Here is a 26588-nt window from a genome sequence, read left to right on the forward strand (position 1 = left end):
GGAGGCCAAGGCGGGCGGATCACTTGAGGCCATGAGTTGGAGAGCAGCCTGGCCAACATGGTGAAACCCCATCTCTACTAAAAATATGAAAATTAGCTGGGTGTGGTGGCATGTGTGTATAATTCCAGCTACTCAAGAGACTAAGACACAGAATTGCTTGAACCCGGGATGCGGAGGTTGCAGTGAGCTGAGATCACACCACTGCACTCAAGCCTGGGTGACAGAAGTAGACTCTGACTCAAAAAAAAAAACAACCAAAAAACAAATAACAAAAAGACCAGAGTAATAACTTTAAAACAATTTAATTTATAAAAACTTCGGGCCCGGAGTGGTGGAGGCCTGTATGAGGCAGGCAGATCTCTTGAGCCCACTCGTTCAAGACCAGCCTGAGCAACACGACAAATCCCATGTCTACAAAAAATACAAAACTTTTTATTTTGATATCTGGCCACATTTTCCTTTTTACTGTTATTTGTCCTTCATTTCCTTTTTCTGTAACTACTGTAGTGCTGATGTTTTTAACTAGAACTAACTTTGTGTTTCATTCTGAAGTTACTTTTCTTTAAAAAGAATGGTACAATTTTTATTTTCACTTACTAGGCCTTGAAGGCCATTGTTTCTTGTGGCTTTATATTACTAACAACTCAAATTTTCTAGGATTTTTTTACCCAGTTCATAGGGACCAGACCTTTTCTCTTTTTTTTCCCTTTTACTCTTTGCTTTACTTATTTGCAAAAAAAGAAAAAGTTAGCACTTCAGTCAAAGCATGGGCCAAGGAGAGGAGGTGAAACATAGACTAGTCAGTTTTAGAAGTTTTTATTTCATTTGATAGAAAAGGCGATAAAATTAGCAATAATCATTCCAGTGAGATTTCGGCATTTTTTAGGGCTTCTTTTTTCAGTTCAGTTGATTTGCACTAACTCATTAAAAGAATTTGAAGTGAGTTCAGTAAGGTAGAGCTACAGTAAGATAAATTTTAAAACAAAATAAGAAAAAGTACAAAAGCAAATCTGCCAGCTCTAAAGGCCAGTGGTACTGCTATGATGGACCATTGAGTTCATGAGCTCCTTGTTAGTGAGATGGAGCTGGAGGCAGGGTTTAGTTTACTTGTTCTAACCTAGTGGTTGCATGTCAGATGATACTTTTTCAGTTCAGTGTGTGCATGTGTGTGTGTATAATTTCAAATACACGGAGATATATTTGTTAAATGTACCTGTAAGTCTGCTATTAATTGCAATTTAGGTTGTCATTTGAAAGACTGTAACATATTTAACCATCACGTAATTTTGAAATGTAAAGCATTTTTTTCCAGAATGTTTTGTTTTTAAAAAATAAACTTCAGATGTTTAATACATGTATATATATTTTAGGAGTAAAAGATTTGAAAGTTGAAGATGACATCTCAATGAAGCTGATACCTATTTTGCCTGCCCTTAATTGTGCCCTGCTAGAAACAAAGAAATCACTTCCTGAAGAAAGAATCCATCCAAACACATTAGTAAAGCATTTCCAAGAACTGTACAAGGCAGACAGAAGCCCTTCATTGACTGTTGCTCCTCAGGATAGAATGAAAGACCCTACATTCTTGGGGAAACTGCCCAGTGGTTTTGACTTGATTCCTCCAGCTGAAAAGTGCCCTTCAGAGGCTTTATCTCAGTTGAACTCTTATTTTTCAGACCCCAGTGCTTACATTTTGGAAGTGTCTACTGCTTTGGACTTGTTAGCAGAGCATCCTCAGTCACCTTGTGTTTCAGACGGAATTTGTGATGCTGGATTTTCTTTAGTTATGACTCCAGATCCTGATTTTCCTGGCTCAGAGGCAGAAGTAAGAAAAGAAACTGAAACAAAAAAGGATTCTGAAGAAATGTTGAAAGCAAAGAAGAGAGTTGTGGTTCCATTGAGTCCAGCATCCAATCTGAGAGTGCAGCCTAAGAGGAAGGCCAGCATGCCACACGTGGTGCAGAGTAAAAAGGTGCACTTGTGCCACCCCTTTCCCAAAAGAACTGCTCCCAGAGCAGACAACAGCTCAGACTCTCCAACAACTCTTAAGTTAGTTAAAGGGCAGTTTCCTCAGAAAAGAAAAAGAGGTAAGCACGATTTATGTGGGTTATTATAATAATAGTTGTGGCCAGGCGTGGTGGCTTATGCCTGTAATCCCAGCACTTTGGGAAGCCGAGGTGGGTGGATCACCTAAGGTCAGGAGTTTGAGACCAGCCTGATCAACACGGTGAAACCCTGTCTCTACTAGAAATACAGAATTAACTGGGTGTGGTGGTGCGTGCCTGTAATCCCAGCTACTCAGAAGGCTGAGGCATAAGAATCACTTGAACCCAAGAAACAGAGGTTGCAGTGAGCCGAGATCATGCCATTGCACTCCAGCCTGGGTGACAAGAGCAAATCTCCATCTCAATAATGATAATAATAGTTGTTGTATTCAATCCCTCTTGCTGTCTTGGTCCCTGTGGACTGCAGCTTTGCAGCATCAGTTAGAATTGCCATCATTTCTCTTCAGGCAATTGTGTGCCTCCTAATGCCTGACAAGCACTGATTGAAATAGCAACTGAAAACCAAGAAATAGGAAAGACCAAGATACCTCAAAAGCCTACCCACCACTAACATGTTATGTTCCACCTTGTAAAACCACTCACACGTGTATGTTCCTTCTAAGAAAGACGACCACCTAGTTTCTGTGCCATCCTCTTCACAAATGGAGGTAGAAGAGGTTCTTCTAAAATCAAGCACATCAGTACCAGCAAACGGTGATAGCTGACAGCCTCAACACCTATAAAGAGGAGGGAAATACCTCCAAAAGTAAAGTAGTCTGGGGCAGAGTTTCTAATCCTTTATGTGTATCACAGGTTTTTACGTGAGCACCTGGATTCTTCATGTGGTTTTTATGCTCCCTGAAAATTGAGTGAGAATTGGAGTCTTGAGCCACTTAGTGTATTGGCAAATGTATTTCAGTGAACATAGCACAGCAAACCATATGACTTTGCCCTAGAGTCATCTCAAATTGTATTTTACTATTATTTCTCTAAAAGAGTAGGGAAGTATATGGGTGACCCCTTTGGAGAAGAAGGCAGCACAGTATGGCCGAGGGGCCACTCAGTTGCGCCTGTGTCATCTCTGACTGTTCTCATGCCGTGTTGGCAGAGCTGAGCAGCTGTGGCAGAAACCACGTGACCTTCAAAGCTGAAAGTATGGACTCTCTGGCCCCTCACAGAAAATGTTTGCCAAGCCAATCTGTAATATTTTGAATTTGAAAATGTTGGTGCCTAAAGAAGAAACATCTAGGATATGGTAATCCCAGGATTCTAAATAATTCAGAGTTTACCCTATGGAGGTTTTTTTGTTTGGAGTTTTCTGTTTTTGTTGAGAAACAGGTTTTCTCTGTCAGCCAGGCTGGAGTTGAGTGACATGATCATAGCTCACTGCAGTCTCGAACTCCTGGGCTCAAGTGATCTTCCTGCCTCAGCCTCTGGAGTAGTTAGGACTACAGGGGCGCCCCACTAAGTTTTTAAATTTTTTTGTAGAAATAGGGTCTTACTATGTTTCCCAGGCTAGACTTTGAACTACTGGCCTCAAGCGATACTCCTGCCTCAGCCCCCCAAAATGTTGGGATTACAGGCGTGAGCCACTGCACCCTGCCTTGGTTTTATCCTGTGGCTTCACAAATAGTGGTTTCTGGCTTATTGTGGCTTGAGGAATGGGGTGGAGATGTGTGTATTAAGGAGGGTAAGTGGAAAGTATGGTAGTATAAAGCAGTGCACCAGAGGGTACAACTCTCTGTAAAATAGATTCCAGGCCAACCATGCTGCTCTGCATGAACCAATTTAAGGTATTGAATCAATTGTCCATAACTCAACATAAATTGTCACTGTTTCTCAAATGTTTTTAATTATATCCACTGTAAGAAATACGTTTCATATTATATTCCGGTACCTACAAATTCATACATGACTGGAACAAAAATTTCAAAAAAAAAATTATGCGTAATACAGTCTGATACCTTCTGTTCTGTTTCATTTAAGAGTTCTGGGCTGGGTGCAGTGGCTCGTGCCTATATCGTAACACTTTGGGAGGCTGAGGTGGGCGGATCACTTGAGGCCAGGAGTTCAAGACCAGCTTGGCCAACATGGTGAAACCCCGTCTCTACTAAAAACACAAAAAATAGCCAGGTATGGGGGCGCTGGCCTGTAATCCCAGCTACTTGGGAGACTGAGACACGAGAATCTCTTGAACCTGGGAGGCAGAGGTTGCAGTGAACTGTATTGCACTCCAGCCTGGGTGACAGAGCAAGACTCCATCTCAAAAAAAAAAAAAAAAGAAAGAAAGAGAATGAATGAATGAATGAATTCCAGTTGTGACACACTGAATCATTGATTTTATTTTACAACCCCACCAGTGGATTAATTGCATTCAGTTTGAGAAGCATGGTACTGAGTGTTCCATGTGAACAGAACAATCACTGCAGGATCACTTTGTTTCATTTTTCTTATCTTTTTCTCCCAAGACCTGGGTGTACTTGCAAATATCTTCCCTTTCTGTTTGTACAAATATTAGAAAGTTTCCCCCTGGGTCTTGGTTGTCTAATCTTTTTCTTTTAAATTTAGTCTTAACTGTTTTCCTGATTTTTTTTTTTATTTTACTTTTCCCTATGCTGAAGATTTTAGAAAATGTAATTAGAGTGTAATAAGAAGTCTTACTCTTAAAACAATATGCTGCTTTAGTACTTATTAATGTAATAATTTGGTAGGGAGGAAAATAGTCAGACTTGAAATGTACACCATTAAGGTATTCTGAAAACATCTTTAAAACTATTCCTTTCCCTAACCCCCAAAAGAATGAAATGAAATGGGTCTCCTTTTTTCTGCTACATTTCACTAACACTCATCACAGTTTCTTAAACTGTTTAATATGATCTTTAGTGTCCTTAATGAGAAGTAGTGTCTTCTGTATAATGTAATTTAAAAATATTTGCCAACATTTATATGTGTGATTATTTCATATGATATCTTTGAGGCTAAATTTTAACTCTTAAAAGATTGAAATACTTTCTATTGTGCATTATAAGCAGGTGTTTAGTATTTCCTTTTTCTTTCCATCCACCTCCACCTTTAGCTATTTTTATACTACGTGAGAAGCAAAACAGAGCACTTCTAAGAGACATAATTGTGTAAGATAGTAGATTTGTTAGAAATAAAACCAGGTGCAAACTTTCCTCAGTCTTCCCATCTTTTAAAAGATTATTTTTCAGATGGTATTAAAATTTAGATGTTTACAAGTAGTAACGTAAAATATATAATATGGCTCTCCAAATATATAATATTGCTCTCGATACAACTCTTCTCTGCAGTGTGGTTATAGTTTTAACCACATCGCCTTATGGGAGCTGTGCTGCTTTTTGTTTAAACGTGAATATCTATATCCTGGGGCTGTGATCTAGCATATTCAGTCTGACCTGTCACATTAGTCAGCAAAGGTTATGAAGATTTTTTTTTTTTTTCTTTTGAGACAGGGTCTCACTCTTGCCCAGCCTGGAGCAGGTTGATCTCCTACTCCTCAGCTCAAGCAGTCCTCTCGTCATGGCCCCCTGACATACTGGGATTGCAAGTGTGAGCCACACTCCTAGCCCAAATATTTTTGTTTTTTTTTTTCTTTTTTTTTCAGTTGTTACAAAGTTACTACTCCGATCTTTTTCTTCTTCATCTGATAGGGATATAGGCAGACACTTAGCAAGTTCATATTATATTTATGTGAGAATGTTTAGCTTTTGCTTTGTTAAAATCTTTTAATTAAATACCTGAAACTTCATAGTTTATTCCCCATTACTAAAGTTACTGCCCCCAAAATAAAAACAAAACAGAACAAAAAATGGAAAAGCTATGCTAAGTATCTGGGCCCCTACCCCTTAAAAAAATGATGTCTTTTCTACATAAGGTGCGGAAGTGCTGACTGCACAGTTTGTACAGAAAACCAAATTGGATAGGAAAAACCAAGAAGCTCCTATTTCTAAAGATGTTCCAGTGCCAACAAATGCTAAAAGGGCAAGGAAACAAGAGAAATCTCCAGTCAAAACTGTTCCAAAGGCTAAGCCACCTGTGAAGAAATCTCCACAAAAACAAAGAGTAAATATAGTAAAAGGCAATGAGAACCCCAGAATCAGAAAGCAGCTACAACCTGGTAAGAAATACTCTTCCTATAAATTTAAACACCCCAATACAGATCTAACAGAGAGTGCAAAATAATATATTGAAATAGTGTAAGAGCAGTTGAAATGTCCCTATAATATTTTCTGTGTTTTTCAGTTCAGACATGAAAAAAAATAAGTAAACTGGTTAATGCAAATAAATTAGGAAGGTACAAAGGCTCAAACCTTCAAAAACATGAGTCTACTTTTTACTTTGCAAAAAAGCCTGAACACGAATTGTCTACAAGCATTAAAGTATAAATGGCCTTATTTATAACTAAATACAGAAGTAGTAGTATCTGGCATTATTTTTCTGGACCATTATAATTATAAGAAATTATAATATCAAGAAAAGTGTAAGTTTATCTGAAGGGAATTATAAACAGACTGTCCAGAACTGTCAGTAATGCAGAATCCTTTATTTGGTTTTATTTATTTATTTAGAGACAGGGTCACACTTTATAATCACTGCAACCTTGACCTCTTGGGCTCAAGGTATCCTCCTACCTCAGCCCCCTCAAATAGCTGGGCCTACAAGCATGCACCACCATGCTCAGCTAATTTTTTTGTATTTTTTTAATAGAGACCAGGTTTCAGCCGGGTGCGGTGGCTCACGCCTGTAATCCCAAGCACTTTGGGAGGCCAAGGTGGGGGGATCATCAGGTCAGGAGTTCCAGACCAGCCTGACCAACATGGAGAAACCCTATTTCTACTAAAAATACAAAATTAGGAGTATTGGTACATGCCTGTAATCGCAGCTACTCGGGAGGCTGAGGCAGGAGAATCTCTTGAACCTGGGAGGCGGAGGTTGTGGTTAACTGAGGTTGCGCCACTGCACTCCAGCCTGGGCGACAGAGCAAAACTCCGTCTCAAAAAAAAAAAAAAAAGAGAGAGACAGTGTTTCACCATGTTGCGTAGGCTGGTCTTGAACTCCTGAGCTCAAGTGATCTGCCTGCCTCGGCCTCCGAAAGTGTTAGGATTATAGGCGTGAGCTACCATGCCCGGCTGAGAATCCTGTATTTGGTTTTAAAAGGCATTAATTTTAAAAGTAGTTTTACTGATTTAACTTCGCTTAAGTGAAGAATCAAGTGTAGTCACATGAACTGCTCTAGTTTTGTATTTTCAACCTCTGGACATAACGTCTGTACTAGAAAGTTTTGTTGTCACCTTAGTGAGACACATACCAGCTTTCCTCCTGGATTTACTTTCCTTGATTTTTCTTCCCTTTGGTATTGATTCGTTTGTGGTGTGCGTGTTATTTTTTTGTTTTGTTTAACAAAGAGATTTCATTCCCTCGTATCTTTTCTATGAGTTTTCTGTCTGGTTTTCCTGATTCTACTTTCTCCCTCATCTATTACTAGATTTTAGTATCTCACAGAGAGTGAGAATTCAGAGAAAGAAAGTGGATTGTTGAGTTTTGTTTTTTTTTTTTTTTAATGAAATCTTGCTCTGTCACCAGGCTGGAGCACAGTGGCACAATCTCTGCTCACTGCAACCTCTGCCCCTGGGTTCAAGCAATTCTCCTGCCTCAGCCTCCCTAGTAGCTGGGACTACAGGTGCATGCCACCACACCTGGCTAATTTTTGTATTCTTAGTAGAGATGGGGTTTCATCGTTTTAGCCAGGATAGTCTCGACCTCTTGACCTCATGATCTGCCTGCCTTGGCCTCCCAAAGTGCTGGGATTACAGGTGTGAGCCACTGCGTCCAGCCAGGTTTGTTTTGTTTGTTTGTTTGTTTTTTTAACTTAAGCATACCCTGAGATTCTTTAAGTTTTTTCAGATTGTTTTGTGACTGAAAATTTTTTTAGAAGCTCATCATGTCATTCAAAAACCCGTATGCTGCAATTTTGGCTTCCATACCAAATTTGAGCTCTTCTGCTTGTCTCTCTTGGGAGTTTGTGGTGCGGCTGCACCCCACCTCTCTGTGTTGCGGCCCTGCTGTTGCCACCATGCTCCTTCCCCTGTGGGCCATATGTGCCTCCCCCACGCATCCTTTGCCCGTCAGGGGCTCACAGCTAGAATTTATCCCCACAGGGAGGCATTTTCTCATGTTCTGACTCTCACTAATCTCTCATTTCTTTGGGATATTTGAGAACATTATATAATTTAATTCATACTATTTTCAAGTCATTTGACGTATCTTGGTCCAATCTTTCCAATTTGTAAACATTATGAGAACAGATAACATCTTGTGTTCCTAGCAGTGTCATTTGAATTCGTTGTACTGAATTGGCTTCAGATGTTTATTGACAAATTGATTAATGGGAGGAGGTATGTAATTGCATACTGGCAGAAAAGTGAGCCCAGAAAATTTAAAATTTTCAAAATGTGTGTTCAAATACAGGCTGATTTGTATTGCAAATGTCTCTATGTATTATGCAGCCACATTCCAAGTTAACATTTTTAAATGACTACGTTTAAATCTCTTAATTTTTTTCTTAAGGGCCTATGTTAATCATTTTACTTCCTATACTTGAAATATCAAAGTTTAAGAAGGTAGATGAACCATAGCCACATTGACCTCAGTTTGAAAATTACTGATTTAAATTAGAATCAAATGATAATTTTGAAGTCAAATAGTCCTTTTATTAATGAAACTTGATTTTCTGTCCTTTTTATTCACTAAACTTTTTTTTAGTGTAGTTCCTTTGGCATTGTCTTATGTATATCTTAAATAGAAATTATTGGTGGTATATTTTTTTTATTGAGAACCTGTAACACGTCAATAATTGGGTGATTTATGTGAGACTGTAATATATTAAACTACCATTTTTCTTTATTTTAATACAGTATCTTTTATATTAGGCCTTACTGATAAGTAGTGTTTTGTGTAAGGGATAAGTAGATGGCGGCCATAATAACAAAGATAGAATGAAATTAGCATCAGATCACAAAATTAATTTTATGTTTCCAGTATACCTTTGGGGCTAACAAGACAATTATCTGCTTTGGGTACTTTTCATCCACCTGTCCCTTTTGGGTTTGCTGTTTTAAATAAAAACTGGGCAGTGGTTGATTAGCTTAACCCTTTCCCCATGTATGTGCATGCTCTTCTCTTTCTAATTGGTGACATCATAGGCTGGAGCTTTCTTCTCTTTAAACGTGTTACTCATTGGCCTTGGCTGGCAGGTTGTTAACTCATTTTGGGCCTGCTACTATGATAAAGAGGAACACAGTTGGCTTTTCTGTTCATCTGTCTACCTGCAGCAGAGAATCATTGCCTAGTAGAGTTGTGAAGTTTATCCTTCATAATAACAGCATTTAGGAAGGAATAATTAATATATTGAAAATACCTAGGGAAACCACTAGCAAATGTAAATATTCTGATTAAGGGCATATGGATAGATTTGATTATCTATAAAAAGGAACATTGTCAGTAGATTTGCTCTTTCTTGGATAATGTAAAAGGGCAATGTTTTTGGTAATGAAAGTAAAAGTTTAAAAGGTAATGGAATTAATTGATGATTCTGAATACTCTTATGACTTTTCTAATTTTTTATTTCTATCACATCATGTAATTAAAGATCAATATAGTTAAAATAATTTGAACTTAGTTTCTCTAATAAATCACTTGTTCAGGGAAATGATTCCTGAGAAAGTATGTTAGCAAACTCTAATACACACTTGAAACTTCTACATTCCTGTCCTTATTAGATTGTAAGCTCCCCAAGGGCAGGACTGTCATCTTTTTTTTGTTTTGTTTTTTTCTGTTTGTACATTTTTTGAGCTGAGCTGTATGTTGTGTGTGTAGATCAGTTCATATGTTTTTGAAAGGTAATTTCTTTCTAAATTAATGTACACATTCCTTAAGACTTGTCCCTCTGGTTTAACACATTATAATCTGAGGGTTGAAAGAGACCTTAATCTAATAGAAAATTTTAATATGCTATGTATTACAAGTTTTATCTGAGGATTGGAAGAGACCTTAATCTAATAGAAAATTTTAATATGCAATATATGTAACATAAGTTTTTCTCAAACATGTTGAGTTAACCATCATAGTAATATGGCAGAGAATTAATTCTATAACAAGCAAACATGTCTCTCTTTTTTTTTTCTTTTATACTGAAGTCAAAGGAGAAACTGCTTCAAAGCTTCAATCAGAAATTTCAAGAGATGGTCAAGAAGATGGGATTAGCATAAATAGCGTTCAACCAGAAAATACCACAGTGGCTCACAATGATCTTCCTGAAAACTCCATTGTCAACTATGACTCCCAGGCCCTAAATATGTTGGCCGATCTAGCATTAAGCTCTGCTACTTCTTCCACACCGGTATCTGAGCCTAGAAATCTTCGCTGTTCCTCTGAATTGCCACAAAATGATGTTTTGCTCTCTAAAGAAAATTCTTTGCGAGGTACATCTGACCATGAATATCACAGAGGAGTTAAAAGTCAAAAAGGCGAATTACTCCCTAACCCATCTTCTGATAGGAAGAGTAATGCTGAGTCAGACTTAATTGTTAGCCAAGATGAAGAAGGCTTGGTTCCATGTAGTCAGGCCCCTGCTAAAGCCCAGTCAGCACTTACTGAGGAAATGCTAGAATCTTCAGATGCAAGTCAAAGCTCTTCTGTTTCTGTGGAACATTCTTATGCCCTGCTCCTTAGAGAACATTCAAAGAAAAATCTACAGGAGAGAGAGATACCAAGCCCTGTGTTTCCCAAGAATGGGACAAAAAGCCCTGAAGCAGTAACCCCAGTGGGGAAAGTCATGCCATTTCGGCATCAGCCTGGTCTTTTGCTTCAGCAAAAGCCTCCTGACGAGCCCATGGTGAAGCCCAAGGATAGACAAGCGTCTTCCCGTGTGAAAAAATCTTCTTGCTCTCGTATAGTATTTAGCTGTGATGACTCCGTTAAGATCACTTTCAAATGTGAAACAGAATATGCATTCAGCTTAGATAGCAAATATACCAACAACCCACTGGAGAAAACTGTAGTAAGAGCATTACATGGGTGAGTATGAGTGAAGCTTGGTGAAAATGGATGAAATTTTTCTGTTGAGATGAATATAGTGAGATGGGGAAACTTGTGCCAAACTCTGGAGAAGGAGAAAGAAGTGTGTGTAAAACCAGAAATTTGATGATAACATCAAGCAAACATGTTTCCTGGCAATAAAGAGTAACAGGCTGGTTTTCCCCCTGTGCTCATGTGGAGAACTTTTTAAAGATAATTTTAGCCTGATGAATAGCTTTCCAATTTGCAGTGCTCCTTCGTAAGCCCTTGTGGCTTTTGAATTTCAATTTTTACATGAGATCTTAATGTAAAATAGTGTGAGATTTAGAAATAATGCTTTACAGACTGAATTCCAGAGGAAACATTTTAAAAATCACTTGTAGCTTGGTAAATTGGTCAGATTGATAGGACTAAGCAGTTTCACATAAGATTGTTCTATAGATCTCCCTCAAGAAGGAATCAAGGCAATAATAACAGAGTGGTGACCAGCACCGTCTTTGGAGTGTAGACTAACCTAGGTTTGAACCCAGGTTCTTTCCCTTTACCTCCTGTGATCCTGGGCAAGTGTCTTGCTTCTGGACAGTGCTTCTTAATTGCGTGTGCTGCTCATCTAGAGATTTCACTGAATGGCAGATTCTGATGCATTCTCCTCGGGGAGAGACCTGACATTCTGCATATCTAACAGATTTTCAGGTGATATCAATGGTGGATGACAGTCTGTCGCCAACACTTAAGTATGTAGCTGCATCCTGAGGTTACATATATTGGGATTTTTGCACAGTGGCCAGTAGTAATAATAAATGGTAACCATTACTGTTAGCAAGAAGCACTCGTTAGCTACATGAAATGACATTCAGCTCCCTATTAATGAACTATTTCACATCTGACTATATGGACTCTACAGCTGTCAGGCTTTCTTCCGTACACATGTTCATATATACTCATAAAGGTCATTTCCTTAGAACTTTCTGTTTAGCTGTTGCCCAACTCTGCAGCCCCCCTAACTTATCATACTCCGGCGATCTGCCATCCTTTTGCCTGCCAGAGGGCCAGAAATGTTTTCTGTCTCCCTTTACAGTTTCAGGATATTTTTCAGAACTATAATCTGAAAATAGTATAGTTCTGTTGAATTGCCCAGAGAGAGATTTTATCTTCAGACTTTCTCAACTATTAGAAGAGACACACAAAAATGGAAAATAAATGAATCAGCCAGACTTAGCAAATGCATGGTGATGAGGATTTGGGTATTGGTGAAACTATTTCTACAATAAGTATTTTGTGTCCAGAGTGAATTTGTATGACATAAAAGACACGTGCTACCCATGTTCAGATCATGGTTCTGCCATACAGGTTTTGTGATTTGAAGGAAGGCAATTACATGTTCTGATTCTCAGTTCCTGTCTCTGTAAAATGAGTGGGTTAGATTGATAATTATTTGTTAAGTCAACTACATATTTACTCATTCATGTTTCGTATCTGTAAATTTTAAAAATAAAAACTAAGGTTAATGTTGGAGGCACTTGCTTATGATAAGGTAGTCAACTAAAATAACCATTTTCAATGATTTTCATGTGTTCTTTCTGTAAACTCTTAGGCCCTGGAATACTGATTTGCCTGATAATGTGGAAGAAGTGAAGCTTTTACTTCATATGTGGGTAGCTCTGTTTTACAGCAATCAGAACAAAGTCATACGATCTTCCCGAAAAGTTGTAGAACACAGCAACCCAGCAAAATATGTGTCTATAAATAGCACGTTAGAATCTTGTGAGCTCAGTGAAATTGAGGAGTGCCTTGGTTTGGAAAGATGTTCTGCAGACCCTCTCTTGGAGACTAATGAAATTTCCAGGGCTCATGCTGCTGAAGTGTCCTTCCGTGATCCTAACTGCTTGCTTCCTTTCATTAAAACACCACTTACCCAAGGCTTGGAACTCTGTGTACAGAATGAACAGAAAAAAACTTCTGCAAGCAAGTGTCATCCAGACACCCTAGAAAACCAGAATTTCGTCTGTTCTTACAATAATGAGGTACGTTAAGCTGAATACTGTTAAATGTTGGCATTATTTTGGAAGAAAAAAGTTTATATGTAAAATCACATTCAAAACAAGGCATTTTTAAATTTCAGGACAGTGAATTCTCAAGGTATGTAAAGAACTATTACACCAAAAACTTAGTTTTCATGAAGTGTCCTCGAATTGTCTGCAGGTAGAGCTTACCTGCCATCCTGACTGAAAAAAAACAGAGTAGAAAAGTGTCATAGGGTCCACATGACCTGGGAGCCCACCATAATTTGAGGCAAATTGCTTATTTGCTTAATTTTTAAAAGAGGTGACTAATGCCTGTCATATGTAGAATATTGTTTAAGGATCAAATATAGCAATAATAAATATTAGACATACTTTGATAAACCTTAAAGTAAACTAAAATTACTTGTATTAAAATTATGTTTGAAGACAGATGCTGGAATAGTAAAATGCCAGACCTGTGAGAGAAGACCCATTGCAAATAACTATTTGTAAATATGGAAAATATACTTCGTTTTGTTCCATTGTTCTCAACTGACATTCAACCAGGCCAGATAATCCAGATTTTACCTGGAGCAAATCTCAAAGTTGTTAACAAAATTCTAAGCAAATGAATTGATAAAATTACCTACCTTTTAAAGCTTTCAACCCAAATTTATTCTAGAATAATATTGCTTGGGTTTGGGCAGCATCTATGATTCCTGTCTTAACAAAGAGTAGACAGTGTTCCTGTACCCGGGGTCACTGGGGACTTGGAGGTCCTTGGGTGAGCCTCACAGAACCGGTGAATATCTTCAAGTGATTGTCATCATCATGAGAATTAAAGATTTCTGAGTCACTGTGTGCCGGATATTGAGTGTTCTAAGCCCTTGACTCACATGAACTCAGTTCATTCTCAAATAAGTTAAAGACTATTAATCTCCCCATTACACAGATGACAAAACTAAAGCACAGAGAAGTAAAAAAATTGCCTAAGGTCACATAGAAAATTGTCAAGCCAAGATTCCAGTCTAGAAAACCTAAACGTTAACTATGTATGTGCTTTTTTTTTTTTCTAAAGATGGGGTTCAGCAGTTCCATCCTGTTCTCAAAGAATTACGTAAAATCCAGTTAAGAATCACCACCTTAGAATAAGAAAATATAGTTTAATCAGGGAGGTTTAGATTAAAACGTATATACATGCTAGTTTCTTATAAAATACCATTTGTTGTGGTAATATGTAATTAACTATCATCAGTACTAATTTTAGCAATGACTTTGGCAAGCCTGACTGTTCAAATCAATGATTCCTAACAATCTCCTTAGTATGTACTTACATAGGTTTTGGTTTTTTGTCATCTCGTTGAATGCTGTGCCTGTACTTGAAAGGCACACAAGTATGCTATCACACTCCCTCCACCAGTTGGCACACCGGAATGTGAAGGGGATTTTGGCATGATAGCCACTAGAAACCAAGAGCATGTTGCTGCTAGTCATGTGTTTAGTTGAGCACTCTTTCTGAATTATCAGACTTTATTTTAGAAGCATTATACTTTACCTGCAGTAAAAATATATCGAAATATAAATATATCAAGATTGTCACGATTTGCATTTCACTAAGAGTACAGTCATGGTGAGATTTAGGACTGAGGCTAAACGTTACCAGCCACATGATTGGGAGGGCCATTGAAGTTCTCAGAAGGACACTGACTATCAAGACTTTTCTAATACTTTGTTCTCTTAAAACTCTGGTGTCTCAGCCCCACGCTGCTGACTCTGACTCTGTTTTTTTGTTTTGTTTTGGGAAGAAGTCTTGACTCTCGTCTCCCAGGCTGAAACACAATGGCACTATCTTGGCTCGCTGCAACCTTTGCCTCCCGGGTTCAGCTGATTCTCCTGCCTCAGCCTCCCAAGTAGCTGGGATTTCAGGCGCCTGCCACCACACCTGGCTAATTTTTGTATTTTTAGTAGAGACGGGGTTTCACCATGTTGGCCAGGCTGGTCTCGAACTCCTGACCTCAGGTGATCTGCCCACCTCGGCCTCCCAAAGTGCTGAGATTACAGGACTGAGATTTTGTTTTGTTTTGAGACGGTGTCTCTGTCGCCCAGGCTGGAATGCAGTGGTGTGATCTCCGCTCACTGCAGCCTCTGCCTTCCGGGCTCATGTGATTCTCCTGCCTCAGCCTCCCAAGTAGCTGGGACTACAGGTACGCACCACTGCGCCCAGCTAATTTTTGTATTTTTAGTAGAGACGGGGTTTCCCTATGTTGGCCAGGCTGGTCTGGAACTCCTGACCTCAGGCAATCCACCTGCCTCGGCCTCCCAAAGTGCTGGGATTACAGGCATGAGCCACTGCCCCGGCCAGAAATTGTTTTTTTGTTTGTTTTGTTTTGTTTTGTTTTGTTTGAGACAGAATCTCATGAGGCACTGCCCCGGCCAGAAATGGGTTTGTTGGTTTGGTTTGGTTTTTTTTGAGACTGTAGCCTCTGCCTCCCGGGTTCAAGTGACTCTCTGCCTCAGCCTCCCGAGTAGCTGGGATTATAGGCGCATGCCACCACACCTGGGTAATTTTTATATTTTTAATAGAGACTAGGCTTCACCATGTTGGCCAGGCTGGTCTTAAACTTCTGGCCTAAAGTGACCCGCCTGCCACAGCCTGCCAAAGTTCTGAGATTACAGGTGTGAGAGGCCACGCCCTACCTAAGACAGAAATGTTTTTAACAAGAGATTTTGAACACAGTTCCTGATTTCCAACATGTACGCTTCAAGACATGGCAGGCAGTTTATAAGCGTGGTGTTTCCAGCATTGCAGAGGTATGATCAGTTGTATCGTTCATTTTATCATATGCTGGACAAGACCATGCTTGAGGCTTTAAATAAAACAAAAAACAAACACCAGCCTGTTTATGAGGTTATCAGAACTGTCCTGAGATGATAGCTCTGCTAATGTTTAACCTAAATCCTGCTTGCTACTGTTTAAATCAGTTTCTTTTAGTTCCGTTTATGAATGCAGACCACACTGATAAGTTTTCAATTGCCCTGTACAATAGGAGGTATTAAGATGAGAAAGAAAGTATCCCCAGTTTTACCCAAAAAAAGATAGCTAAGGGATGAGGGGCCTTTATTTACTAGAATCAACGTATTCTGAGTACAGGGGATAGTAATTAATTTACTCTGTTGCCTCATGGGAAAGTTTCAGATGATGGTGTATTTATGGTCTAATTGAAAACAGATGTTAAAAATGTTATTCTTTGCTTTTTAAAAATTATCTTTTAGGCTGGGCACGGCGGCTCACACCTGTAACCCAGCACTTTGGGAGACTGAGGTGGGTGGATCACTTGAGGTCAGGAGTTTGAGTCCAGCCTGGCCAACATGGCTAAACCTCATCTCTACTGAAAATACAAAAATTAGCTGGGTATGATGGCATGCACCTGTAATCCCAGCTACTCGGGAGGCTGAGGCAGAGAGTCACTTGAACCCGGGAGGCAGAGGTTGCAGTGAGCCGAGATCACTCCACTGTACTCCAGCCTGGGTGATAAAGCAAGACCCTGTCTTAAAAAAAATAAAAATAGCCGGGCGAGGTGGCTCAAGCCTGTAATCCCAGCACTTTGGGAGGCCGAGACGGGTGGATCACAAGGTCAGGAGATTGAGACCATCCTGGCGAACATGGTGAAACCCCGTCTCTACTAAAAAATACAAAAAAACTAGCCGGGCGAGGTGGCAGGCGCCTGTAGTCCCAGCTACTCGGGAGGCTGAGGCAGGAGAATGGTGTAAACCCGGGAGGCGGAGCTTGCAGTGAGCTGAGATCCAGCCACTGCACTCCAGCCTGGGCGACAGAGCAAGACTCCGTCTCAAAAAATAAAAAAAAAATAAAAATAATAAAAATAAAAATAATCTAATTTATTAAAAACAGAATTGAATGCTTTTTCTCTAGTGCTACACTTCTGGATTAAGCGGTGCTAAGTAGCAAACAGGCTGCATTTAAAGTCTTAAATTGTCAGTAGTCTAGCAATTTTTCTTCCAAAAAGCTCATTTAAAAAGAGAAAAAAGCTTCAAAGTTCAGAAAGTTTTGGAGTTCTCCTCTGTGTATGGTTTTAAAGAAAACAAATCCCATTGGGGGTATTTTAAGCCTGCCTTTAGAAGAGGGATTTGCTTGATTTGTACCTTGCGATATTTTCAGCTAGAAAATTCAAAAGAACATTCACAAACTAAAATTAATTTTTATCTTTTCTGTTCTTCACATGTACATATAATTGTATAAAAAACATTTTATGTGACTGATTTTTTTTGTTTTTTTACTTTGGCCATTTCAGGTAATTGGGGAAGAAGCTAAACAAGAATCATTAGATAAACTGGAGACTTCTAATCTTGTGCTTTCTTGTATTGGAAGTACACGAACTAATGGACCCTCTGTTCCTAATGAAGAAGAAATTGTTCAGCCACTGGATAGCACAAGAGTGGCTTCTTACAGTGGCACTGTTACTCAAACCACATTCACCAGGACTTATGATGGGACTGGTAGTCAGCCAGTGATATGTCAGAGCTCTGTGTGTAGCACCCTTGAAAACAAAGTGGATGTTCCTGATTCAGCAATGCAAACAAAAACAGGTACTTTACAGGACCTTATCCAACATGGCAGCCCCATAAACAATGAATGTCACCCTTCCTTGGAAAGAAAGGATGATAATATGGAGTGTGCAATGATTAATCCAGCACCAGTTACTCTCATCTTCGAAAAAAATGCACATGTACCATTACAGACAGAAGCTGTAAATACAGCTGATGAACCTACAACCTTTAATAAGGAGTTGATTAAGCAAGTATCACCTGCTGCAAGCCTTAGACATCCTGTATCCACCTCGGAAAAGGCACAAACACAAGGCCTGAGGGACATTTCCTCTCTAGTAGTTGCAGGACAGAAAGGCTCTAAGAACCTTTGTGCCTCCTCAGTAGGTAGAGAGACACTTGATAAAGAAGAGTGTTCATTACAGAAAGAGATGCCTCTTCCAGTCTCATTACCGTCTGATAAAGCAATGGTAATGGAGGCATTATCATTAGTTAAAAGTTCTAGTTATCTATTACCAAGTGAAGAAGTGAGGTGCACTCAGAATTTCCTTTCACAGACTCAGAGTCTCCTCAGCCTGTCTTCAGAAGGGCTTGTAGAACCGACACAGGTTGAAGTGGACTCATCATCAGCCTCTACTGCCTTGGGAAAGCAGTGTTCACTTAACTGCATTTCATCAGGATGCCACACATCAGGTGACTCTTTAGAACTGAGGAAGAATGACAAGAATGGTCCAAACACTGAAAATATGAATTTTGAAGAGTTTGATTCAGTATTTATCAAACAAAGAAGGCTGTCTGTGAGTAGAGAGGTCAGCCTAGAGTTATCAGAGGAAGATTCTGACATTGACTTAGCTCTAACAATATCACCACCTACAAGTCCCAGAGAAGAAATGCCAGCTGGTGAAATAGAGCAATTTGAAGAGGCCCCATTTTCAAATTTAGAACTTCAAGATGTAGCTGAGGAAATAGGTGAACCAGAAGAGGTGGCTGTCACAGAAAGCAGAGAAGTGAATTCTGTTGACAGTGTGTCAGTATATCCCACAGTGTCAGAAGAACCAGTAGAAAATAAGGAGAGAAAGGGGGATAATTTACAACCAGTTACTGTAATACTTTCTAAAGAAAATTGCACACTTGAGATTGCAGAGGAAATTAATGTGACCTCTGATTTTCCCTTTGATTCTGTAATTGAGGAAGTATCACCAGCTTCTAGTCCTGAACCTCCAGTACCAGTTAAAGAGACACGACCATATCAGGCTGTGACTCCGTGCGTTTTAAAACTTCATGGTACACAGTGTGAGAAGAGCAACCGAATCTCCCAGCGTGTGTCAGAAGACTTAGGCATAACAGAAAAAGAAAATTTTTTTGTTGGTCCTACCCATCCAGTGGGGCAAGATAACTTTACCCAGGTACAACAAATGCAGGTCTCTGCTGAAATGCCTCTAATATTAACTGATCATCCAGGAAGAACAGGTAGACCAACCCTTCCTGGTAAAGTAACTGAGGAAATTGTCTCAAGTGAGCATGATGAGGGTTTATCTTTCTCAGGAAAGGTGCAGTGCTATGGTAGGGAGTTAAACCAGCCTGCCTCAGCTGCCGAATACACAGGTGACTTCAGTCCTTCTCCCGAAAAACTGGTAAAATCAGGAAATCCATTGCAGCCAATTAGAGTAGAAAACAGAAATTTGGACTTAAAACATCTTGTCTTGGAGTCCAGTGAACCTCCATTTAGTCCTAGAAATGTTACCGAAAATATGTCTTTGTCTGACACATTGGTTTCCACAGCTGCACCAAGTGGTGTAGTAAAACAGCAGACTAGCCCTAAAAGCAGTCGGAACAGTCTCTTTACCAGTGATTTGAAAACAGATGAAGGCATTTATCTGCAGGTGAAGTCCTTGACAACTGCCTCAGTTGATGGAGCTTATTCTACACAGGAATGCACGTGCTCAGTGGTCCCCACACTTTGTTCTTCCTCAGACAGTGCCACATTAACCCATTATGTAAGACCAATAAATGCAGAGCCAGCATTTCAGGCACAGGAAATACCAGCAGTCAGGATGGCCAGTTTGCTTAAGAATGGTGAAACTGAAGCTGAGTTACATAAAGAAATCACAGGTCTAGGCACTGCTGGCCCTCAGTCCAACACCAAATCTTCTCTAAAAGGCGAACGCAAAGCCATCCACACGCTGCAAGATGTGTCAACATGTGAAACAAAGGAGCTGTTGAATGTTGGGGTTTCCTCCCTCTGTGCTAGTCCCTACCAAAATACAGCAGACACCAGGGAAAATCTCAGTAAAGAGCCTTTGGCCTCCTTTGTTTCAGAATCCTTTGATACTTCTGTTTGTGGAATATCCACAGAGCACATAGAAATTGAGAACAGTGGGGAGGGGCTCAGGGCTCAGGCTGGTTCTGAAACCCTAGGCAGAGATACAGAGGTCAGTGGGAATTCCGACATGCACTATGAACTGCTTTCTGGAGATTCTGATCTAGACCTGCTTGGTGATTGTAGAAATCCCAAATGCGATTTGGAGGATTCTTGTACTCTAAGAGGTAGTTACACCAGGAAAAAAGAAGATGTTCCCACAGATGGCTGTGAGTCATCGTTGAACTTCCGCAACAACCAAGGGGACTGGGGCTGCTCTAGCCAGGTTCCAGGCATGGAGATGAGCCTCCCTCCCGGGCACTGGACCACTAGGGTAAAGAAAGAAGAGAAGTGTGTGCCGCCTTACGTCCAAATCCGAGATCTCCACGGGATCCTCAGGACTTACGCCAACTTCTCTGTAACAAAAGAGCTCAAAGACACCATGAGAACTTCACACAGCCTGAGGAGGCACCCGAGTTTCACTGCAAACTGTGACCTGCCCAGCTCCTGGACAAGCACTTGGCAGGTGGCAGACGACCTCACCCAGAACACTTTGGACCTGGAGTATCTGCGTTTTGCACATAAGCTAAAACAGACCATAAAGAATGGGGATTCTCAGCATTCTGCCTCCTCCGCCAGTGTCTTTCCAAAGGAGTTACCGACCCAGATGTCCATTGGTGCTTTCCCTTTGACAACAATATCTGAGGCCTCCATTCTGCATCCTGCACCTAGGAGCAGAAGCCCCCTTCTGGTAACAGTTGTGGAGTCAGATCCCAGACCACAGGGGCAGCCCAGGAGAGGCTACACAGCCAGCAATCTGGACAACTCTTCCTCTTGGAGAGAGAGGGGTAGTCATAATAGAGATCTTACAAATTCTCAAAGAAATCAGACTGTTTCATTCCACCTTAACAAACTGAAATACAACAGTACTTTGAAGGAATCTCGGAATGATATCTCACTTATTCTCAATGAGTATGCCGAATTCAACAAGGTGATGAAGAATAGCAACCAAGTCATTTTCCAAGACAAAGAGCTAAATGATGCTTCTGGAGAAGCCACTGCTCAAGTGATGTATCTGCCTTTCCCAGGACGGTCGATCTCCTTTGAAGACATAATCATAGACTTGTGCACCAATTTGCACATCAAACTAAGAAGTGTTGTGAAAGAGGCTTGTAAAAGTACCTTCCTGTTCTACCTTGTCGAAACAGAAGACAAATCATTCTTTGTAAGAACAAAGGTAAAGTGCCAGTCATGTCTTACATACTATTTTAATTGCTAATTTTAGTTTTAGAAATAATAAATTTAGCATATTACCCATCAAAAAGAAATCATGGTATGACATAGGATTTAAATTTCATAGCTTAGTCTTTATCAGCATACTAAATGTTTTCCTGCAGGATCTGCCATTTGTACTATATTTGAAAATTAGTATTATGTTCCAGAATTAGGGCAGTGACTTTTTTTCACAAAAAGTTACCAGTGTACACATGCCCGTACTTCAAATGTAAATACAAACACATTCCAGTGTTAAAATACAGATTTTTCTAAAAGTATTATTACCTGTGTTCCTCCATTAGTGTAGATTGTCAAGTAGGACCTCTTCTGGTTTTGGATGTATTTTTCTTTTAATTTAAATGTTAGGATAACTGATGTTATGATGAGTACATGGAGTAATATAGTCCTTAAATTTAAGTAATGGAACCATGGTGAAATTCTGGCATGGGCGGAGCCAGAACCTGTCTTGATTCACCATTAACTTCATTGTTTTATCCTTCCAGAATTTACTTCTCTTCTATTTTGGGTATGGACAACATTTTTTAAAATTTATTGTTTTTAATTTCAAATTTACATAAAGGTTGCAGAAATAGTACTCTTTACCGAGATACCCCAATGTTAACATTTCTGAACCAGTTGCAAATGTGTTGCACACACAGTGTCCCATTACCTCTTGATACTTAAATGTATATTACCTAAGTTCAAGGATATTCATCTTTTTAACCACCGAACAACCCTATACATCAGGAAGTTAATATAATATTAATTAATGTGACCATCTCCACTAACCTCATCTAGGTCCAGGATCATAGGTGTCTAAAATTGTCATGTCTTCAGTCTGCAAGAGTTCCTCTATTATTCCTTATCTTTTATGACCTTAACAGTTTTAAAGATTGTAGGCCAGTTATTTGGTAGAATTTCCTTCCATTTGTGTTCATGTGTTGTTTCTCTATGACTTAGGCTTTTTAGGTGAAAATACTCAGATATCATGTGCTGCTCTTCTCAGTGCATTCATTGTATCAGGAGGCACCAATGGATTGATCCCCTTACTGGTATATTAACCTTTTCACTTGGTTAAGATGATTTCTACCAGGTTTCTCCAATGTAAAGTTATGTTGAACTTAGTAATAAGTTGGAAGATACTTGAGACTATATAAAATCCTATGCTTTATCAGACTTTTATCCACTAGATTTAACATCAACTGGTGATTATCTGAATCAGTTATTACTATGATGATTGCCAAATAGTGATACTGAAATTCCATCAGATTCCTTCTGCATTTCTTAGTTGGCATTCTGCTGTAGAATAGAGCTTTCCCTTATTTTCCATTTATCTATTCATTCGCTTATCTGTGTCACTATGGACCATGGCACATTTTGTTTTACTTAAAGGGTTATCATCTGTTTCTTCATTATTTTAATACTTAGATTGTCCCAGACCCAGCCAGTGGGAGTCCCTTTAAGTTGGCTTCTGTGTCCTTTTGACAATTCGCCATAATTCTTTGGGCACTTCTTTACTTTGGGGTGTAACGTAATGTTCCAGGCTTATCTTGTATTTTCCTTTCCCTTACTTTGAAGTCAAGCATTTCTCCAAGGAGCTGTGACTCTTTAGTGAAGAGTGGCATTTAGGATCACCATCTAGGCACTGGGTGAATGAACTCAGTGCCACTTGGTGTCTTTGCTTCTAGGTCCTCTCAGCACATAAAGCCAATAAATGTACATATGTACATACATATATCTACATCTCTATTTACGTATAAAAAGCAAAAACAGAGGAGTTCACACTCATCCCCAATTCTAGTCTAGTACTGCCAGGTTTGTGCTAGCCTTCTCCATGTGTGGAACTCCCTTCTCTGAGGTTGACTGTTTATCCTCAGTGTTTTGACTTATTATGCCTCCCAAGTCCCCCTCCCCGATCCTCCTCCCAACCCCAGGTATAATGAGACGCCACACTGAGGCACTAACCCTGACCTCCCCAAACTCTCTGACCTGAGGGGCCAGCTGCCCTCCCCCACCCTTGCAGCAGAAAGCTCCATTCAGATGCCAGCAGTCCTGTTTAGTATCTACCCCAGAGCCCCAGCGTGTCCAGGTGGGGCGGGGGGGATGTTGCTTTTTTGGCATGATTCTTACAGTCTAATGGGACAGGAAAACACTGATTCTTTAAGAGAGTAACACAAATAAATGTAAAATGAAAGTGATGGTAAATGTGACGCAGGTGCCACGAGGACACATTGAGCGTGGTTGGCCTGGCCGGGGAGGTCTTTCCTCAGGAAGTGCTGCAGCACAAGAAGCAGAGCATTAGGGGTCTGCAGGCCATGTGCAGAACTGGACATGCTGTACGTCGGTTCCACATGCCTGCTAGGTCTGTCTTAGACTTCACTTACATCACTTCTGCTGATTTCCTGTGCTAACTCCCGATTGCCACATGGCGAGTCCATGGGTGCTGGATTACTGAGTAACGAGTTACTTAGTAATGAGGGACATGTGTCCCTCATTGTTACAATGTCCCTGGGTGCAGGGTCACAAGACCACTTCTGACCTGGAGTACAGAGGCCACTGCCGAAACCACAGAGCTGCATAAAGATTTCTTGGTCTGCCTAGCTTTTCTTATATGGAGGTGTGTAGCTGGCAAACAGGGAACAGCCTCCTGGTGCTGGAGGGCTGGTCAGAGCGAATGAGCCATGTCAGCCAGAGGCTCGGGCTGGGCTGTGGGAGAGAACAGCCTCATGCCTCATGTGGCAGTGGCAGGGCCTTGAGTCACACTGAGCCATTTAGACTTCATCCTGAGGTCGCTGGGAGCCACTGGAAAGGTTCTGTTGGGTTTTTCCCCACTAACCACTAGACTACCAGAGATAAAGTTTTCTAAAAAATCTTTTTAAAGGTTTTTTTTTCCAAGTGAAGCAGTCGGAGTAGGGATTTTTACAAATCTTTAAAAACTGGTTGTGATTCGTTGTAAAAGATCTTTCAAACAAGTAGCATCATATTTGCATTTTAGCGCTATATCTTAGCAGATGGAGAACAGATTGGAAAAATGATAGTCACTGCCTTAACGTGAAACTCCACTGTTGCTAGAGTCAGCAACACTGTTCTTCTGCAAGATGGCTCGTATTTTGAGTCAACTAAATATTACTGGAAATGGTTTTTTTCAAATGTGTGGAATCTGCTCTTTAACCTAATTGTATTTTTCCCCGGCCGAGGATCCTTTTGTTTGCCAAGGTTTTTTTGTTTTTTGTTTTGTTTTGTTTTGTTTTGGTTTTGAGACGGAGTCTCGCTCTGTCACCCAGGCTGGAGTGCAGTGGCGCGATCTCAGCTCACTGCAAGCTCCACCTCCCACGTTCACACCATTCTCCTGCCTCAGCCTCCTGAGCAGCTGGGACTATAGGCGCCCGCCACCATGCCCAGCTAATTTTTTGTATTTTTTAGTAGAGACGGGGTTTCACCGTGGTCTCCATCTCCTGACCTCGTGATCTGCCTACTTCAGCCTCCCAGAGTGCTGGGATTACAGGTGTGAGCCACCAAACCTGGCCTGTTTGCCAAGGTTCTTAATGAATGGTTGCTGGATTTGGTTTTATATTCCCTCTATTGTCTTTGCTCCAAGTTCCTTGCCATTTCGGTAAGCAGCACTGTAGTTGAAAAGATACTGAATGGTCTTCACTCTCTTCAGTCTTTCTGTAGGCCCTCAGCCTCCAAAAGCAATCTGGAAATCAGTTTAGTTTTTTTATTTTACCTTGAATTAAGGTTAATTTTATTTGATTAATTATACATCCTATACCCTGACATGAGCTAGAGTGACTCTAGAATCAACCAAGTTAGCATCATGGTCATGTACATGTTTTGGCACAGTGAGCAAAATACTTGGTTTCTTTTAGCTTCCATCTTCTCAAAAAGCAACAGAGGGTGCAGTGACTCACGCCTGTCATCCCAGCACTTGGGAAGCTGAGGCAGGTGGATCACCTGAGGTCAGGAGTTAGAGACCAGCCTGGCCAACATAGTGAAACCCTGTCTCTACTAAAAATACAAAAATTAGCCGGGTGTGGCAGTGTGTGCTTGTGGTACTCAGGAGGCTAAGGCAGGAGAATCACTTGAACCCAGGATGTAGAGGTTAATAGTAAGCCACTGTGCTCCAGCCTGCCCGACAGAGCGAGACTCCACAACAGAGCAGTAATCTTAGTTCTCACTTCCTTTCCAGATGAAGTGATACAATTTTCATGAAGAAGAGAGTATAGCAATGCTAAAGTTTTATTCATAGCAGGAGTTTTTTTGTTTGTTTTTTTCTGAGACGAAGTTTTGCTCTTGTTGACCAGGCTGGAGTACAGTGGCGTGATCTCGGCTCACTGCAGCCTCCGCCTTCTGGTTTCAAGCGATTCTCCTGCCTCAGCCTCCCAAATAACTGGGATTGCAGGCGCATGCCACCACGCCTGGCTAATTTTTGTATTTTTAGAAGAGATGGGGTTTCACCATGTTGGCCAGGCTGGTCTCAAACTCCATAGCAGGAGTACTTCTAGATCCATAATATTTTATCACGTGGTATCACTGTTTACAACAGAAAATAAATGTGCAAAGGTAAAACTACTTGTCAACTGAGAAAGTGGACACATTCCAAAATAAACTTGAGAGTAATGTACTATAAAGAGCAAAATGTTATTTTATATGTAAATTTTTTAATTTAATAGAGGTGGAGTGTCACTATTATGTTGCCCAGGCTGGTCTTGAACTCCTGGCCTCAAGCAGTCCTCCCACCTTGACATCCCAAAGTGCAGGGATTGCAGGCATGAGCCACCAGGCCTGGCTCAAAATGTTTTTAAAAGCTCAGAAACATATCTTGGATAATCCTTTTGTCCTGGAGAATCTTGAAGCATTAATTAGTAATGGGATGTTAGGCCCACTAGGGCATGTCTGAAAGACCCTTCCTTACTGTTGAAATCTGAGGGTGTGACAGAATAACTCAGACCACCACAGGATTTGATGAAAATGTATTCATTCACATAATTTGTTAGTCAGATAAATGAAGACTAGAGATTTATGCTTAGATATTTTAGTAAGCTCTTCGTTAAATCTCATAATTTTTTTGAAAATCATACCATATATTTTGAATGAATTGAAATAGCCAAAATTTGAGTTGTTTAAAGATCCAAGGGAGCCGCACAGTGGCTCACACTTGTAATCCCAGCACTTTGGGAGGCCAAGGCAGGTAGATCACTTGAAGTCAGGAGTTCGAGACCAGCCTGGCCTACATGGTGAAACCCT

At 40.3% G+C, this 26588-nt stretch overlaps 1 protein-coding gene across 17 annotated transcripts in view; it reads left to right on the forward strand.

Annotated features, from left to right (window-relative positions):
- The window catches only part of TASOR2 (transcription activation suppressor family member 2), a 79329-nt gene that overhangs the window by 44129 nt on the left and 8612 nt on the right, over positions 1-26588 (forward strand). For 14 of the 17 annotated variants that reach the window (XM_037983295.2, XM_037983297.2, XM_037983308.2 and 11 more), the window contains 5 exons: positions 1371-2087; positions 5941-6183; positions 10262-11141; positions 12736-13165; positions 17455-21303. In XM_037983295.2, the coding sequence (XP_037839223.2) occupies positions 1371-2087; positions 5941-6183; positions 10262-11141; positions 12736-13165; positions 17455-21303 (6119 nt within the window). The remainder of the gene's footprint in view (positions 1-1370; positions 2088-5940; positions 6184-10261; positions 11142-12735; positions 13166-17454; positions 21304-26588) is intronic. The other 3 variants (XM_037983313.2, XM_037983299.2, XM_037983298.2) reach the window with 1 other exon arrangement.

This window comes from Chlorocebus sabaeus, chromosome 9 (genome assembly GCF_047675955.1).
Source record: "Chlorocebus sabaeus isolate Y175 chromosome 9, mChlSab1.0.hap1, whole genome shotgun sequence".
Taxonomy (NCBI): domain Eukaryota; kingdom Metazoa; phylum Chordata; class Mammalia; order Primates; family Cercopithecidae; genus Chlorocebus; species Chlorocebus sabaeus.